The 17,470-nt window shown below is 48.8% G+C and overlaps 7 protein-coding genes across 7 annotated transcripts; 3 read left to right on the top strand and 4 right to left on the bottom strand.

Annotated features, from left to right (window-relative positions):
* Positions 1-4,184: 4,184 nt before the first annotated feature.
* N7471_006602 (SSH4 family protein) lies at positions 4,185-5,141 on the bottom strand (the record flags this gene model as incomplete). The annotated part of the gene is made up of 1 exon (XM_057279321.1): positions 4,185-5,141. The coding sequence occupies one exon, from the start codon at positions 5,139-5,141 to the stop codon at positions 4,185-4,187; it is 957 nt and encodes a 318-aa protein (XP_057138931.1).
* A 730-nt stretch (positions 5,142-5,871) lies between these two features.
* On the top strand, positions 5,872-8,674 carry N7471_006603 (uncharacterized protein; the record flags this gene model as incomplete). The annotated part of the gene is made up of 2 exons (XM_057279322.1): positions 5,872-5,961; positions 6,017-8,674. The coding sequence occupies 2 exons, from the start codon at positions 5,872-5,874 to the stop codon at positions 8,672-8,674; spliced, it is 2,748 nt and encodes a 915-aa protein (XP_057138932.1).
* Positions 8,675-8,993: 319 nt separating this feature from the next.
* On the bottom strand, positions 8,994-9,236 carry N7471_006604 (uncharacterized protein; the record flags this gene model as incomplete). The annotated part of the gene is made up of 1 exon (XM_057279323.1): positions 8,994-9,236. One exon carries the CDS (start codon positions 9,234-9,236, stop codon positions 8,994-8,996), a length of 243 nt encoding a protein of 80 aa, XP_057138933.1.
* A 37-nt stretch (positions 9,237-9,273) lies between these two features.
* N7471_006605 (uncharacterized protein) lies at positions 9,274-9,789 on the bottom strand (the record flags this gene model as incomplete). Its single annotated transcript, XM_057279324.1, has 2 exons — positions 9,274-9,504; positions 9,568-9,789. 2 exons carry the CDS (start codon positions 9,787-9,789, stop codon positions 9,274-9,276), a joined length of 453 nt encoding a protein of 150 aa, XP_057138934.1.
* A 255-nt stretch (positions 9,790-10,044) lies between these two features.
* Positions 10,045-12,383, top strand: N7471_006606 (glycoside hydrolase superfamily; the record flags this gene model as incomplete). Its single annotated transcript, XM_057279325.1, has 5 exons — positions 10,045-10,139; positions 10,198-10,423; positions 10,710-10,917; positions 10,977-11,559; positions 11,693-12,383. The coding sequence occupies 5 exons, from the start codon at positions 10,045-10,047 to the stop codon at positions 12,381-12,383; spliced, it is 1,803 nt and encodes a 600-aa protein (XP_057138935.1).
* A 565-nt stretch (positions 12,384-12,948) lies between these two features.
* N7471_006607 (putative xylosidase/arabinosidase) lies at positions 12,949-14,572 on the bottom strand (the record flags this gene model as incomplete). Its single annotated transcript, XM_057279326.1, has 2 exons — positions 12,949-14,339; positions 14,416-14,572. 2 exons carry the CDS (start codon positions 14,570-14,572, stop codon positions 12,949-12,951), a joined length of 1,548 nt encoding a protein of 515 aa, XP_057138936.1.
* An 868-nt stretch (positions 14,573-15,440) lies between these two features.
* On the top strand, positions 15,441-17,203 carry N7471_006608 (putative hexose transporter; the record flags this gene model as incomplete). Its single annotated transcript, XM_057279327.1, has 3 exons — positions 15,441-16,043; positions 16,131-16,759; positions 16,840-17,203. 3 exons carry the CDS (start codon positions 15,441-15,443, stop codon positions 17,201-17,203), a joined length of 1,596 nt encoding a protein of 531 aa, XP_057138937.1.
* Between the last annotated feature and the right edge of the window lie 267 nt (positions 17,204-17,470).

A 17,470-nucleotide genomic window follows, 5' to 3' on the forward strand; every position in this document is an offset into this window, starting at 1 on the left:
GCCTCTGTAGGCTTAGTTAATCCAAGTCTTAACGAATGTCAAGGAGACAATGCTTCCTTCGATTCAAAAGGAAAAGAGAAGAGGGAAAAGGGAAAAAAGAGATGAGTACTTTGATTGAGGGAGGGAGAGATTAAAGTAGGAAGAAAGGCAGCACATGCGATGAACTAAACAAAATAAATAGGATAATATAGAATAATATTAATATACTAAAAGGTAAAAATGAATTATAAAAAAATACTAACTAAAATAAAATAAAACGCCGAACTAAAAAAGCTATGCCCCAGTCTTGATTGTCGTTTTGAGTGTGCTGCAGGTAGTTTTTGCCTCGTGCGTCAGAGACCCTGGGATCTAGAGGCCGTCCAAGAGTGGAGAGGGGGATTGGAGGCCCATGCAGAGTATTTTACGTTTCTTACATACCTGATATGAATATATATATATATATAAATATACATATACTTTATGGGTTTGAATCATGTGAATACAAAGTATATCATTGTAAAAGATTCCAAGGTTTAAGTTAAATGGATGTCTTGCTGAGCATGCTCAGCATGCTCAGCATGCCCTGTGGGGAACATATGCATGTACCTTTCTTGTTTCTTTTTTTTTTCCTTTTTGCTTTTTTAATTATGCTAACTTGTTTAGTGATGCTACAGTAAAAATAAGATTTAAAACATAAGATCGTGGATAATAGGCAACCGTTTGGGTTGGATGCATATTAAATACCTGGTGGTTTTGTTCTTCCAAGCAATGCAACCCTACCAAAGGTACTTTGTTCCCAGGTACCATGAGACAATACATAAGTTTTTTTTTCCTTCTTCTTTTTCCATTGTTGGCAAAAAGGCAACACAAAAGCAATTACAATGGACAACATATCCGACCATGCACGAATGCTCTTTGCCTCGGAACTCGAGAGACCCTTCATTGGTGCCCAGGCAATAACCGGAACTCATAGCTAGACACAGACCTGAGATATCTCTATTTATATATTTCCATAATTATGTTGTACAATACCTCTATGATAGCTTTGATAAAAAGTTGATTTGTGGAACAATTGCGACTTTCACACAATACTAGTACATAGTACGGAGTACATCCATGTACTAATTAGCGTGGCCGCAGCAGAATGGAGAAGATCCGCCAAAAGTACTCGGGCTAATAAAACTGTCGATTTTTTTCTTTTCTTTTCTTTTTTTTTCTATATTAACAGATTAAAAACTAACGCGCATATTGGTCGGAACAAAGTGCCCTAGGTGTAACTTGGAGTCAAATGCTTATTACGGAGTACAGGTAGCAATAGTCCCAATGAAAAAAAATGCCTCCGAACTGAAAATAAAAATAAAAATACGGGTAATCCTAGTGGCGATCGCTAAAGTGCCCGGTGTAACAGGTTGCTTCTCTTCACAGAGGTGGGGCAATACCCGGTATGGAGTCCACGTTTATATGCATTACTAAGAGTTTGTAAAGATATGAGAAAATGGGGGGCAATGGAGGCAATGAGGAGGGGGAAAAGAAAGCGAATGTCGACAGATCGCCTGATTGCGCGTTTAATGCCGAAGGGCAACCAGCTGCCTCGGTGGCGTGAAGGTAAATTTCCCGGTCATGGGTATACTGGAATGTGAATGAAAGTGAAAGAGAAAAGGGAACCTGGACCGTGCTCACATTAGTATTATAGCGCATATTTTGGCATAAGAATCTAATATCTATGTTGTAATATCCAATATCCAATATACACTCTATACACTAACCTACCACCCTAGACAATACTTCCTATACTACGGAGTACTCCGTACTAACATGTAGCATCTGCTCAATTCAGACACATCCCCTAATGAAACCAGGATCCTGATTGGTACCGTGATTTTCAACCCTCTCAACTCCTTCCTTTCGCAGATAGTAGACAACCGCTGACTTCGCGCCAGTGTCGCTTTGGCGTCTAAAAGGTGTTCCAGCCTTAGCGGAATGGGGGCACGGCCGGAGAAGATGGAATTAATGCATCTGCAGAAGGCTCAATATGGATATCTTTTTGGTCGTGATCGTCCAAACTCGCAATCTGGTACTTTTGGCAAATGGCTAAGACCTCTTCTTTTTTCATAGGGTTCTACAAGTGGCAATTCATGGATTTTTTTCTTTCTTTTTTTTTTCTTATCTGCAACAGTTCCATCTGGGTTCTCTGCATATGCATATTCTGTACTCCGTACCTTGTACATTTAACCCCGTTTCTCTATTTCTCTCCCGGCCGAGCCGAAGACGACGCTTTGAAAAAGTACAAAATAACCACGGTCTCCGGCCGTGCCCAGATCACGTCTTGAGTGAAACAAACGCGTATCTCGGCTGCACGGACTCCCAGTAGTGTATTGAACCCGCTCCAACTCCACCGACAGCCGGGAATGGCCGGATTTCTATTTCACACTTTCAATATGATTTGTGAAAGACAGGAAGAAGGGGGGGGAGGGGGAGGGATGTGGGTTTTACGCATAGACCCGAGGTCATATCAAATAAATGCCCAGGTGGGGGCTAAACGGGATCCTCGACTGTCACGGGAAAAAGGGGCGATGACATGCAGTCGATCAGACCAAATTTCCCCTTCCCATTTCTAGATGATATTCTGTTACCCTTTCAGCTCTAGTTCAATTCTTCCTTAGGTGCATAGCATTATTCAGAAATTTAGATCGGCTGTGGGGGGGCGGTCGTAACTTTTTCAGTGGATCGAACAAAGATAGTACACAAACCCATTGTGAATTTTCTACATATGTATTTACCCCTCAATAAAAAAAAAAATAAGGATTCACACCCATATTAACAACAAATGAAAATGAAAATAAAATAGCTGGAGCTAATATGATCCCGCGTAGTTTCCCTTAAAGTACAAATAGGATGATCTTAGCCGGGGTATAACTGGTATTCAAAGTGGAAACATCCGTGCCATTCTAGCCGCTCTCTGGTGGGTTAGTTGCAGCAATATGGGCTTGGTGGCTGGTCTCGGGATTATCACCGACTTTGGTTCTCCACTGGCTTTGTATTTTAATTAGGTATTTTAAATACAAGTTTACATAATAACAGGCATACGAGAACCCAAGGCTTCTCCGTTTAGAGCCTAATACTACCAGTTGACATCCATGGATATGTACAATATACATATGTACTTAGGTAGCTCGCAATCATATTGGCTATATAGCACTTGACTTTGACTTTTCAAATCGTGAATCTCGGACCGAGATTGGCCACTGCGGCTCTTTTGTACTAATTCTTATGAACCCGGCTATTGATATGCAGATACGAGCAGTTTGATGAATAGACGCATGCTCGTTTACGAACATGGCCATTTAGGAGAGCACCGAGCGCACGCTTATCTCCGTATTGCTGTCAGTGCGTATTACTCTTTCTTTCTTTGTAAGTACCGGGGTCAAGTCTAACTACATGTACATTTATTTCGAGTATCAGCCTCAATTGTACTCTGCTTATGTATACCATCTTCTCTGTCTCTACTTCTGCTGTTATCTTACATATACATACAGCCACATAAATATTAAACCCTAGAATATGAACAAAGAACTCTCCGAAACCAAATCCCTCGTATCCCAACGCCCAAATCAACATCGATATGCAAAAGGACAAAGATCGCAATGCGCTCGGCGCATCCTGACGTCAAATAAAACGATTTCCTCCCGTTCATGCAGCTATAGACCGGGGACCATACGGAAAAGCGGCAGAGATGCACCTGCTCATCAGACGTCGCAAGGACCGTCGTCGTAGCGGAACTGCACCTCGTGCATCCCCCGGCCACTAATGCGCTGCAGTTACCAGGAATAATGTGGCCGAAAGTAATAAATAAAAAATAAAAATACCATTCTAGAACACACGTGCAGAATCTCATTTACGCAATTCAGGGTATCAAGCCTCGGCGTTGGCCGTTGAAATAGGTTGTGTAAAATTAGTCCGACATGGAGATGTTGGCTGGTTTTTTTTTGTTTTTTTTGGTTTGGCTTTTATATGTTCTTCTTTATTAAGTGTTACTAATTTGAGCTCATATTGAAGCTAATTTGGGATTCTGTTATCAAGCTATACCTAGGTACTAGTTAAATGAGTATATAAAAAGCCATAAAGCCATAAACCATAAAAGAAAAAGCAAAAACAGTTCAGCCCTATGACCTGCTGGCCCTCCTTATATGGCAGATATCACACGTTCATTCCGGCTTCCATAGCCAGCCTGCAGGGTCAAAACAAGACTCGAAATCGACGCCACCGAACAGCCCAATCGCCCCGTAGAGGTCATAGTCCCCTTCCAGGCCCTCAACACCCCCAGAATCCGCATCGACCTCCTCATGCAGATCCCAACCCCCAGATCGGCATCCATTCCGTGTGAAGAAGATATGCACCTTGCATCTCTTACGCTTCTTATCCCCACTGCAGATGTTCTCCGGCAGCTCAAACTCCATCCCCAACCCAACCGTCTCACCCACCTTAAACGCCGTGGTAAAATTCCGGCCCCCAAACGAATCATTCACAAACCGACACCCATCATCCGAAAACACCCCCAACCCACCCCGTTCCCACCCAGGCGATCTCCACGACGGATAAGGCTGCGCAGCAAACCCAATCGAAATTCCACTACAATCCTGCGGCGTCGGCCCCGCCCTCAGTGCCAACAACTTAACTTCAAAGTAGATGGTCTTCTTCTGCTCCCGCACAAAAGGTGAGTCTGCAGCAGGGAAGTACATGGGCAGCTGGGTAAGAACGACACAATCCCCGTTCCCATCGACGCTATGTCCACGCCAGCGGCCGCATGCAACGGCCGAAACATGGCCACGCAGCTCGGCTGGCTGCACGGGTCGAAGGTCGTAGGCCTGCACGTCGTGGTAGACGGCAGTTGAGGGCTGGGTTGGGAGCCAGAGGGGCACGGAATCGCAGAAATCATGGGCGCGTTGGGCATCGTCTTCGGATGCGTTCCCGGTGCCTGAGATTAGGTAGCCGGTGATTGGGGGTGGTGGGAATGTGGCTGTGTCTGGGACTGCTTCCTGCCAGTTGTGATATGGAGGTGGATTGGCTGAGGCTGAAGCATCCTGTGGCTGAGTGCCGTTTCCCCAGGATTGTTGTGATGCATCATAACTTGGCGGGAGGTCGTTGTGGGGTTGGTTAGACATTGTGTAGCTTCTTTTGTATTGTGGGTTTTGTATCACTGAGTAACGGGTAACAGTTTTAAGGGTGGTGCAGAGTATTTGTTTTAGTTGTTCTCGGGGAGATGTCAAAGGGTGAGATTTTGATTTTGATGCCAAGCGGAGGGGGCGAGTGTGACTCCTTGACTTCTTTGGGCTTCGGACGCTTGGATTCTCTCATTCTGACAGTTTCACAATTCGAACAGTTTGGAATTTGACTGATTTGGATTATTTGGATTTGGTCAATAGTTTAGCTAGATTATCTCTCTCCGTGTTCATAGATTTACATATATAAATTGGATATATCTGACTATATATATATATATATATATATATATTGTCAATATATAAATCTACAGATCAGACGATTAAAAAAAAAAAAAAAACCTAAGAATAGCTCTCCAGTGCTGTGGGAGGGTTTCAGCTGCAGCCAATACCAGCACATTTGGGGATTTCTTCGATTCTCGACTGTTTAACGATACTTTTTTTTTTCCTTTCTTTCTTTTTCCTCTTTTTCTCTCTTTTTGTTTTGTGTTTCCCTTTGGCCTTGGGCCTTGTCTCTCGTTTTTGTTTCTCTGCTTGATTTACGATTTACGACTCACGCCTCACGTCTCATATCTCACGCCTCACGATCTCTCGATCTCTGAACTGTCTCCTAGTTCAATGTCACTCGCTTCTTTTCAAATCAGACGTTCGCTAAACTAGTTTACCAACTCCTATGGAGGCCTTCTCCGCAGATCCGCCCCGCAGGGCCCGTCGATCATCTATCTCGGACCACATCCACCGCGTTTTTAGCAAATCCATGGATGTAAGTTAACTACAGCATTAAAAAAAAAGGAGGAACTTCATTTGACCTCTTGAAGAAACGACACAGTCATATTGGCGAATTTGTTCCCCCAGTTCCCTTTCTCGCCCGCGAAGCTCTCGCACAGGAGGCGGCAACCGATAATAATTCCTATGCGAGGCACTCTTTGCACGATGAGACAGGGCCCAGCTCGCTCTCTTACTCCTCCAACTCTCGCTTGCCCTCCACTGGTACGCCTGGCTCAAGTCTATCAGTCGCAAACGGGGCCCCGATGGAGGATGAGACTCCGACCCAACAAATGACGCCCTTGCCTAGACATCCCAGCGGAGATGTAGACAATATCTGCAAATCACCAACCTGGGATAAACCCAAAAAGAAAGAAAAGCGGGTCACAAAGCGCCTGGAAGCCGAGAGAAAGGAGCTCGAGAAGCGGTTGCTAGCACTTGAGGATGCTCAATCCAAGGCCGACCTCGGAGTCTACGAAAGATACTCTCGCCGTCTGACCAAGAAACAACCCGTGAGCAGCTCAAGCAGAAGCTCCAGTGCGAATGCAGAGCGTCCGAGATCGTCAAGTGGCCTGTCCTCGATCTTCCGGCGATCACGCCGGAATTCAAATTCGAGTGAGCAAGACTTTCCGTCTGCCGAGTTTAGCCAGCTTAGGACAGATACGAACCCACCCTCTCTGCCTTTGACTCTACCGGAAAGGTTTGGAACGGCCATCACCCGAGAGCTACAGTCCAAGCACGGCACCGCACTGAATCTATCCGCTTCGAACAAAATGTCCAACTCAACCCAGCACAACCGTTTGCACGCCTCAGCAAAGTCTGATGATCTTCGTGAGAACTGGAGGATGGCAGAAGCCTGGAAAACAAAGGACGGACGTGAGTCCAATCGGTCAGTGTCGAAGCAGATTCCCACCGGTAGTCGGTCCGTGATTGGAAATACTGCTCGACACGGCGAGAAACCAGCATCCTCGAATGATCTGGATAGAGAACTGTTTTCTGCAGCTCTGAAGCATGACAGGAAGAGTGTGCCCGCGACAGAGAACCCTCTTGATCGTGTGAATCGCCATGACCGTTCCGTCGGGGCTACTAGCATGCCAATGTCGCAAAGCTTGAGCCAGCCTAACGTCTATTCATCCGGCTTTCCTGATTCACCTACTCAGGTTACCACGGCTCGTCAGTTGCAGGAGTTAATACCAGAAACTCCAGACAACCCGTCAAGTCCATCCAGTGCCAGGTCTTACCCACCACCACTTGACCCAGCACTAATACACTCCACGGGGAGCCTTGCTAGGAAGAACCGAGTGGATCCCTTCCCGCGAGTATACAAGTCATCTCCCCTCGCCCTGAATCCTGCGAATACGAATGAGTTGTCCCAGAATGATTCTAGGATTCCAAGACCACTCACAACACAAAACCTTGAGCATGCAAACCAATCCCAGTCACCGCAATCCCCCGCTCAACCGCAATCCGAGGATCGAGGAAGAAGCCGGCTGCCTATCGCTTCGTCGCATATCCCCAAACGAACTTCAAGTCGTTTCAAGGAAAACTTCCAAGAAACTCTGCAGTCGATCGAAATGCCACAGATCCCAGTCAAGAGCGAAAGACGGAGTCTGGAGATTCGGAGAATGCCAACCACGTCAACTGATACGCTCAGAGACATCCCAGCGTCTCCCTTCCAGGCAGCGGTCAGATCTCCATTCCACACAGGAAGTGTTTCACCCGGCGAGAGAAACAGCCGAACATCTAAAGACCTGTCGGATGGCACTTACACCGTTCCTGCGAGATCCCCCCGTCGAGCTTCTCGCACTTCCACCGAACTCCCAGGAAATATCCTTGCTGTTGGAGGACCTGGAGGGTTCATACCAGGACATAGCCGCTCTCCTTCACACACCTCCTCCCACGACGGTCATTCTAATTATGACACTGCCGACGAAGATACACCTGAATCCCCTGGATTCAAACGCAACTCGCTGACTCGCGTGGATACCACTCCCTCGATCTCTGCTGCCAGTCCTGCGATATCTGCTGTTGAAGCGCCAGTTGCACAGGAGGCTCCTGTTAGTCCACTCATTCAACCCAGCACCCAGTCAGACATCCAATCTAGCATCCAGCCTGGCATCCAACCTGGCATTCAACCCAGCACCCAGCCTGCCTCGCAGCCTATCCAGCAACCTGGCTCTCACCCTGATACTTATCGCGGCATGCAGTACGGCCCCCAACCTGGCACTCAGACCGACATTCATCCCGGCATGCAGCCCAGCACCCAACCGGGTGCCCAACCCGGCAGCCCCCAAACCCGACCAGGCCCCATGAGCATCCTCAAAAGAAGATCCCAAAAAGCGAAAGCAGCCCGCAGCCCACAAACCATCGCCAAGATCTTCGTAATCTGCTGCCGCTGCAAGTACTGGCACGACCTCCCCTCCGAAGTCTACGCACGACTCGCCTGCCCCGAGCGTCTAGGCTCTGATTTCAAGCTGGGCAGATCCCGCTCCAAGAAACAACCCGACACCGGTACCCGCAAGATGACAGGCTCACGATCTCTGCCATTCGGTCAATTCCCAGCTCCCCATGCTACCCAGGGCATGTCCGATCTGCAACCTGCGCCTCTCCTACCTCGCAAGGTGACCTGCTGCTGGTGTGGACATAATATGAGCCGATCTTGCTGTGAGGGTTGGACTACTGTTGTTGAGATGCGTGAGCGGCATCATTGAGTGTGATGGGCTTCACGGGATTGATTACACTTATTGAAAAACATCTGAAAGCTACCTATGATTCTGAACGATTACCATGATATTATGATTTTCCTTTTTCTTCCTCTCTTCTCAGTTCCATGTGTCGTGTTTGGGATTTCTGCATCTGCACCTGCACCTATGTCCTGGGCTATCTACAGACAGTTCCCATAGATTAATTGAATCAAATGTATGTGAATTGAAACATGAATTTAATTAGAGCTATGCGTGTTCGACTGTAAATGTCTTTGATGAGCATACTTCTGAATCAGGTATGATATCAGTCTTGAGCTGGGCATCCCTAGGTGGGAGATAATGCTTGTAATGCCTCCGCCCTCTTGTACCTCTGGGTATAACCCTCCTGATTCATAGCATACTTATCACGAGCACCGTGCGCCAGCTCAACTAGCGAGCTGACCGCTTCGCAAATGCCGCGCCTAGTTGCGGGCGAGAACTTGACAAAGCGACAGTCCCGCTGGGTTGCAAACGCCTTAGCTTCCGCGTGCGACACTAGGGCTTCACCTTCACCTATAGCGGCGATCATTGTCGCAAGAAAGGGGAGGACCCCGTCTTCGCAGCGGCTACGCATCCTCTCGCAGGCGGCGACCATTTCGTCCCACGATTCCCTCGACGAAGCGTCGTACGCGAAGACGAGGCAGACATGCTGCATGAGGCAGAGGGTAAGCTAGGCCAAGGCCTAGGACGTTAGGCGGGATGAAGCGGACATTGTAGACATGACCGTCGCAAAGGTAATCTGTTTCGAAGTCGCCTGTAGGGTCAAACTCGCCGTAGGCCTTCTCTCTCTGGAGTAGCTAATGAATCGTACGGGTGAGCTCGGCTGGGGGTACTCGGAGCATATTGTGCTGGGTACGTACACTGTAAAGATACGAGGAGTCGGCGGCGCCTTTGGCATTCGCGACGATAATGGATATGGACTGTGGATCGGAGCCGGGTTTGCGGGGTAGCCTGGTGAGTGACCGCCTCACGTCGCTGATATGGATGGCGCGAGGGGATGGGTCAACGGTTTTGCTCTCCACTGTCGTGGCCGGCGCTGATGGCGCGGGCTGGCTGCCACTAACACGGAGCTTGCGGAACATGATCAGACAGTATGGGAGACGGGTGGGCGAGGTGGGCGAGGTGAGTGGATACGGGCAATGCTAGGCATGTACCTGGAACCGAGGCACCATTGGCATGACGCCCCAGTACTGTGCCACCTGGTGCGGTCAAAGGGGCTTTGCATATGGAGGCATCGAGTTTGGAACGTAAGTGAACTGCTTTTTTAGCCGGTACGGGTGTTTAATGGTGCAAGTTTCCCAAGCTAATCCCCGAAGAGGCAATGTTTCTGTGGGAATATGCCCGATTTCAGCACCGCGAGCAAAACAAATGACAGCAGCTGCAACTCGAGATGCTCAACTGAGCCATCCAGCTCCTGCGGAGGAACCTATGTGTAAGTCAAATGCAGGTTCAAAGAGAATATGATCCTAATATTCTCGAACTGTATTTAGCATGTCTTTGTACAAGATCGTGAATCCGCAAGGGAACGTAACGAACACTGGGTTCGTGCCAGCCTGCCGAACACAGCCCCTCTGCAGTCACCATGTCTGTGATACTTCGTTGAGCATTGCAGAGAGAGTAGACTCGCTTGTCAACTCCCTGACCCTGGAGGAAAAGATCCTCAATGTTGTCGACGCTTCAGCCCTGATCTGCCCGTCTCGGGTTGCCATCCTACGAGTGGTGGAATGAGGCAACGCAGGGTGTTGGCTCCGCACCGGGTGTGCAATTCACCTCCAAACATTTCAGTTATGCCACAAGCTTTCCTGCACCGATCCTGACGGCGGCTTCCTTCGACGACGCTTTGATTTGTGAAATAGCTTAAGTCATTTGCAAAGAAGGACGAGCGTTTGCCAACAATGGGTTTTCCGGATTCGATTTCTGGGCTCCGAATATCAATGGTTTCAGAGATCCTCGATGGGGCAGAGGGCAAGAGACACCCGGCGAAGATACTTTTGTCGCGCAGAGTTATATTCGCAATTTTATTCCTGGGCTTCAGGGTGATGACCCGAAGGACAAGCAAGTCATTGCAACATGCAAGCATTTCGCAGTCTACGACTTGGAGACGGGCAGATATGGGAATAACTACAACCCTACTCAGCAGGATCTGAGTGATTACTTCCTGGCTCCGTTCAAGACCTGCGTACATGACACGGATGTGGGAAGCGTCATGTGTTCGTACAACGCAGTTTTCGGCATCCCAGCTTGTGCGAATGAATACCTTCTTGACAAGGTACTCAGAAAGCACTGAATTTCACTGCCGACTATCATTACGTGGTATCTGACTGCGGTGCAGTCACAGACATCTGGCAATATCACAACTTTACAGACACTGCCGAAGGGGCAGCATCCGCTGCTCTCAATGCCGGGGTTGATTTGGAATGCGGTTCCTCATATCTGAAGCTCAACGAGTCTCTCGCAGCAAATCAGACCTTAGTCGAAGTCTTGGACCAGGCACTGACAAGACTATATTCGGCTTTGTTCACAGTCGGCTTCTTCGATGGCGGAAAGTACAACGATCTCGATTTCTCGAACGTTTCTACCCCTGTCGCACAGGCTCTCGCGTATGAGGCTGCAGTCGAAGGTATGACGCCTCTCAAAAATGACAAGCTGCTTCCTCTGGGTTCTTCGCATAAATACAAAAGCATCGCCGTGATTGGACCATTCGCAAACGCCACGACTCAGATGCAAGGCGACTACTCAGGCAATGCACCATTTTTGATTAGCCCATTGGAAGCATTTGAGAGCGACCACAGGTGGAAAGTGAATTATGCTTTGGGTACAGAAATCAATAATCAGAGTACCACTAGATTTGGGTTAGCTCTTGCAGCCGCAGAGAAGTCTGATTTGATCATTTACCTTGGTGGCATCGAAAATTCCATAGAGTCCGAAACACTTGATCGAACTTTCGCTCACTTGGCCACAAAACCAACTCGATCTCATCACAAGCTTATCCAAGCTCTCGAAGCCAATGATCGTGGTCCAATTTGGCGGCGGCCAGGTCGATGACAGTATCCTCCTGAAGGACAAAGGTGTCCAAGCTCTGGTTTGGGCGGGATATCCTAGTCAGAGCGGAGGCTCTGCTCTTCTTGATGTCCTTCTGGGCAGAAGGTCACTTGCTGGTAGACTGCCAGTCACACAGTATCCCGCCAGCTATGCCGACCAAGTCAGTATCTTCGACATCAACCTTCGCCCTAATATGAAAGATTCATATCCTGGGCGAACCTACAAATGGTACACAGGAAAGTCTGTGATTCCATTCGGCTACGGCCTTCACTACACAGAGTTCAAATTTAAGTGGGAAGAGACTTTGAACCGTGAGTACAACATTCAGCAACTTGTTGCCTCATGCCAAAGAAGTTCTGACCGTCCAGTCAATGACAACACACCCTTTACCACTGTCAAGGCGCGGGTCAAAAATGTTGGCCATGAAACTTCCGACTACGTTAGCTTGTTGTTCCTTTCCAGCAAGGATGCGGGCCCGACTGCGCGACCAAATAAATCCCTGGTATCTTACTTGCGCCTCCACAATATTACAAGTGGAAGCGAACAAATATCAGACTTGCCTCTCACTCTCAGCTCACTGGCCAGAGCTGATGAGAATGGAAGTTTCGTCATTTTCCCAGGGCGGTCGGTATAAGATTGCATGGGAAATATTCGACAGCTTGACTTTCGAGTTTACGTTGAAGGGTAATCCTGCAGTAATCGATACGCTGCCTGCGCCTGATGCACAGTATAATTTTACTGTGCCCGTCCACATTCAGCCCGCATCCACTGAAGCACATGGATAGGCTTTGTGACTTGTGTTGTTCTTGTCCCCTGGATTCCATGCCCGAACTCGTCAAAATTCAGACCACGAAGATGTCATGCGCAATCTATTATACAAAAGTCGGTGCCTTATGGCCTTACTACAGAATGAATTGCCTTCCACTTCTTCTTTCCACTCTCGCTCCCCGTAGATGGACGGTGCCCCAACTGGCTGTAACAGAAATAAGGAGGTAAAATGGTCCATTTCGAGTGAGGTTCCAGTTCGTCTCCGGCGTATAGGCCAGTCTACATGTGGACTAAGTTCCTACTGAGAAGTGCTTGGGCTGTCCTCAATAAACGATCGTGGCTCCAAGGTCCGAAATAGAAAGTGCAAATTCTGATAGTAGTTTTAATAGAGGCGCATGATGAACTTGCATTTCACAAGCGAGACTCGCCAGTTAGTCGACATTTAGGCCCTCGAACTGAATTTGCACGCCCTCCGCCTTCCCAACAGCGTAGACGCCGATAATCGGGCCGGTGAAATCGGGATCAGTCACATCCAGAGTATCAACTGTTCCCAGGCACGTCCAGTCATTCCCGACGTGGGGTAGAAATGAATAAAGCAGAGAATACTGCTTCTCAGTGTACTCTATCCGGAAAAGTAAGGAGCGAGGGACTTCCCCGAGGGTGTGTTTCTCAGTTCGAACAATCTTCTTAGCAGCATTGACCAGTTCAAGGACTACCGCCTGCTGAGCAGCGTCGTAGTAGATCCTTGAGTAGCGGTGCTCCTCCTTGTAACAGGCGAGCCCAGCCTGGATCTTTGCAGAGCTCCAGGAACCTTCGATTCCTTCAAGGACCACTGTGCTCGTGCCGGCTAATTGCCGTTGCCGCTTGCCAATGAAGGTCGGACTGTGTTCCGGGTGGGACAAATCGACCGATGACGCTGTCAATGTCACAGACGAATCATTATTCTCGAGTCGGTAATTGCTCATGACAGCATCTCGAATGTAGAGGTAGTCCATCCGGGCTTCCGCCGCGAGGTGTGAGTTCGAACGGGTTGCTGAAAGGCTGCGAGGGTTCGATTTCACTTGATCGAAGACGGGCCATTCACCATCCCAGTCCACCCGAGTCAAAAAGGTCTCGCGACCCATGGGGCATCTCCCTTGGTCCTCTAGGCGGGCCCCAAGGCAGACTCCCCACCATTGGCGCTTCTCGTCCTGGAATAGTTCACAGTGGCCGGTATATTGGATATACTCTTGAGTACCACGCGCCGTGAGGACCGGGTTGTTTGGACACGATTCGTATGGGCCAAAGACGTTCTGAGAGCGTGCCATGGTCACCATATGCCCGCCATGGGTGCCGCCCTCCGCGATGAGCAAATAGTACCAGCCTTTGAACTTATACAAGTGCGGTCCTTCCGGATAAATGTCACCGGTGCCGCGCCAGATCACTTTCTCCTCCGACAATTTTGCGGCGGTCTTCGGGTCGATTTTGAAGAGGTTGATTGTGGTGCCTGGTCCTAATCCACCCGACCCTTGTAGGTAGACTTTTCCATCATCATCGAACAGAAGACTCGGGTCGATTCCATCGAACTCAAAATAGATCGGGTCGCTCCATGTGCCTGACCAGATATCATCGGTGGAGACTATGAAATTCTCCGTCGCATCCCTATTCTTCCCCGGTGCACGAATGACATTGGTACAGACGACATAGAATGTGCCCTGGTGATGACGGATCGTCGGTGCGTACAGGCCTCCACTCCCGACCATAAACTTGCCATCATCCACCGAGTAGAGATTTGCCTGCGACTTTGCGAGGCTGAGCTGGGACGGACGGTTGATTGCATTTCCTGTGCGCTCGCACGTTAGCGGAATCTTGAATTTGTGTGCCCCATCCACTAAGCAACTGGGGGGGGGGGGACTTACCGATCTGCTGCCATGATACCAGATCTCGAGAGGAGTAGATAGGTAGACCGGGGAAAACGTGGAAACTGGAGTTGATGAGATAAAACCAGTCGCCCACTTTTACCACGGATGGATCTGGAGCGAAGCCTGGTACGATGGGGTTGACTGTATCCGACATGGCTCGCGCAATGCGTAAGGAAAGCTAGAGGAAATTGACTTTGGAACGCTCACAGCATCTCATCTATTCTGCCTTTGGTAAAACATTGAAATAGAGGGGGTTCAATTGAAGTTTAGGCAAGTTCCGGGAGATTATTAGCAAATTAGGCTGTTAATAGGCCAAGCAATAAGCATATCAAGCACGCTATGTAGGCTAAATTGGAGGAAAGGGTCCAGGAGGCAGCTCTCCACAATTTGCTCCGAAGGGAATAGTGAATAGTACCTAGGTACATACCAGCAGTCAATAATCACATAGCTCCGCTTCTTGGCAGTCGGGGAGCGACTAGGATGTCAATCTCAAGGTCTCAAATCGGCTAATGCTGATCCGTCCACTTGCCGGCCTTAGTTTCAACCTCCAGCTGACTACCTACGGACTCCGTAAACCTTGAGTTGATCATCCTCTTGCCAAATAAGGCATACCCTAAGTCTCCACCCGCACCCCACACCCCACGGGGTCTTGAGTATGGCCTCTACCTATGGAGGATGAGCCCAATGGGCGCTTCAAGGATACGAGCAGTCCAAGATAACCCCATTTTTTCCGGTAAAATGCAGAACAGGCAAATATAACATACCCCAGCTCAGCTATTTTCAACACTGAATATGGGTGACTACATGTCATGACAAGCCCGGCGCGAGGCATTACAGCCGGGAGTCGATCAAGCCATCTGTACGAGGGATTGGGCTTGTCCAAGTCCGTGTCTGTCTCAAAATTCATAATGAGGGCCTTTTCCTAATTAAAAAGCTCCGTTGAAGTGGATTCCTCAACTTACTACCACACCTATTTTGCTTTCTCATCTACATCTCTGTATCCATTCAACGCTTTCGCAATCATGGCGTTGCGATTTCGGCCCCCGAAGCAGACCCAAAAGGTCATGCCGGTCAAGCCCACGAAGGGACATTTCTTGTTCGCTCACCAGGAGTTCCAGCGCGTGCCCTGGTGGAAGAGGAAGAATATGCGTACCCTGTACATCTACATTGTCATCCTCATCATGACCAACACAGCCAACGGTTTTGATGGCTCCATGATGAACGGTCTCCAAACCCTTTCCTATTGGCAGGAATACTTCAATCACCCTCACGGCTCGCTTCTCGGCCTCTTTAATGCCTCCATGAGTCTTGGCTCACTGCTCGGTCTGTTCGTCGTGCCTTACATGATCGATGCCTGGGGCCGTAGGCTCGGGTGTTTCGTCGGATGCCTCATCATGCTACTTGCAGTGGGTCTGCAGTCTGGTGCCACTGGCTTTGGCATGTTCATCAGTGCCCGTCTCCTTATTGGATTTGGTGACTGTCTCGTTCTCGGGAGCGCCCCGCTCTTGATCGCAGAAATCGCACATCCACAAGACCGTGCCGTTCTTGTCACGCTTAGTGGTGCTTCCTATCACTCTGGCGCCTTCATTGCTAGCTGGGTGACATTGGGCACTTTGAAGATTCAGGTATGTATCATTCCCAAACGGCTACCGTGCAACTGATTGACAAACCTGGAAACTTTGTTTCTCGACTCACATCCTTTTTCCCATTAGAGCGACTGGTCTTGGCGTCTCCCAAGCCTGCTACAGGCCATTTGCACCGTTGTCATTGTGTGTGGTATCTGGCTGATGCCGGAAAGCCCTCGTTGGCTAATGAGCCAAGGGAGACACGATGAAGCTATGCGGATTCTCATCAAGTACCATGGCGAGGGGGACCAGAATGACGCATTTGTGCACCTGGAGTATGCGGAGATCAAGGCTGCCATTAACCTGGATAAGGAGATTGACCAAACTCGCTGGGTTGACTTCTTGAAAACCAAGGGCAACCGGAAGCGAATCGGCCTGATCACCGCTCTGGGCCTCTTCAGTCAATGGAGTGGCAATGGTCTGATTTCGTACTATCTCCACCAGGTCATGGACAGTGTTGGTATCACCAAGGCCTCCACGCAGCTTGGAATCAATGCGGGTATCAAGACCGAAGCCTTGGTCACCAACTTCGTTCTAGCCTTCTTCATCGATAGGTTGGGAAGACGGCCAGTCTATATGGTCTCGACAGTTGGCACGTTCGTGGTCTTCAACGCATGGACTATCGTATCGGCACGGTACGCAATCGCGGCTAATCAGGCGCTTGGATACATTTTCGTGGTCCTCACAGTTCTCTACGGATTATTCTACGATATCAAGTAAGTACGGGGACCTGCCCAGCCGGCCCAGTCTTTTTTTTCTTTTTGCCAGCAAGCGCTGACATTGAGGCACTTCTCAGATCTGGTCTGATGGCAACCTACACCACTGAAATTCTTCCCTACGGTCTTCGTGCCAAGGGCTTTACCTGGCTGAACTTTTGTGTCACCGCGGCACTCTTCTTCAACCAGTACATTAATGCAATTGCCCTCGACGCAATTGGCTGGAAGTATTACATCGTGTACTGCGTTTTCCTGGGAATGGAGGTGTTCGTTATCTACACCTTCTTGATCGAAACCCGTTACACTCCCATGGAGGAAATCGCCAAGTACTTCGATGGCGACGACGCGGTTGATGTTGGTGAGATCGCCGTCGCGGACATAAAGGAGCAAGCCAGGCATACAGAGGGCAAGGCAGCTACCGTCCATGTTGAAGTGAAGGAGTAATCTGAATACACTAGGCATGTTGAAGATTCGCTAAGTTATTTATGGGTAAGAAGAATCCACCTATGTCGGAAAACTTTTTTTGATTGATCTGCCATTCAGCGCTCACACCTCTTGGCACGGATTTTGACAGCTCATGAAGTGTAATTAATTCGATGAACTCTGATCAATAAATAACACTTCGCAATCCCGATACACTGACGAGCATGGCCATCCTTGTATTAATGTATAGGACCCAGGGCCGATAGGAGGAAGCTGAGTAGCTCCAGG

Source organism: Penicillium samsonianum (assembly GCF_028829775.1).
Source record: "Penicillium samsonianum strain IBT 33392 chromosome Unknown utg000003l_segment0_segment0, whole genome shotgun sequence".
Taxonomy (NCBI): domain Eukaryota; kingdom Fungi; phylum Ascomycota; class Eurotiomycetes; order Eurotiales; family Aspergillaceae; genus Penicillium; species Penicillium samsonianum.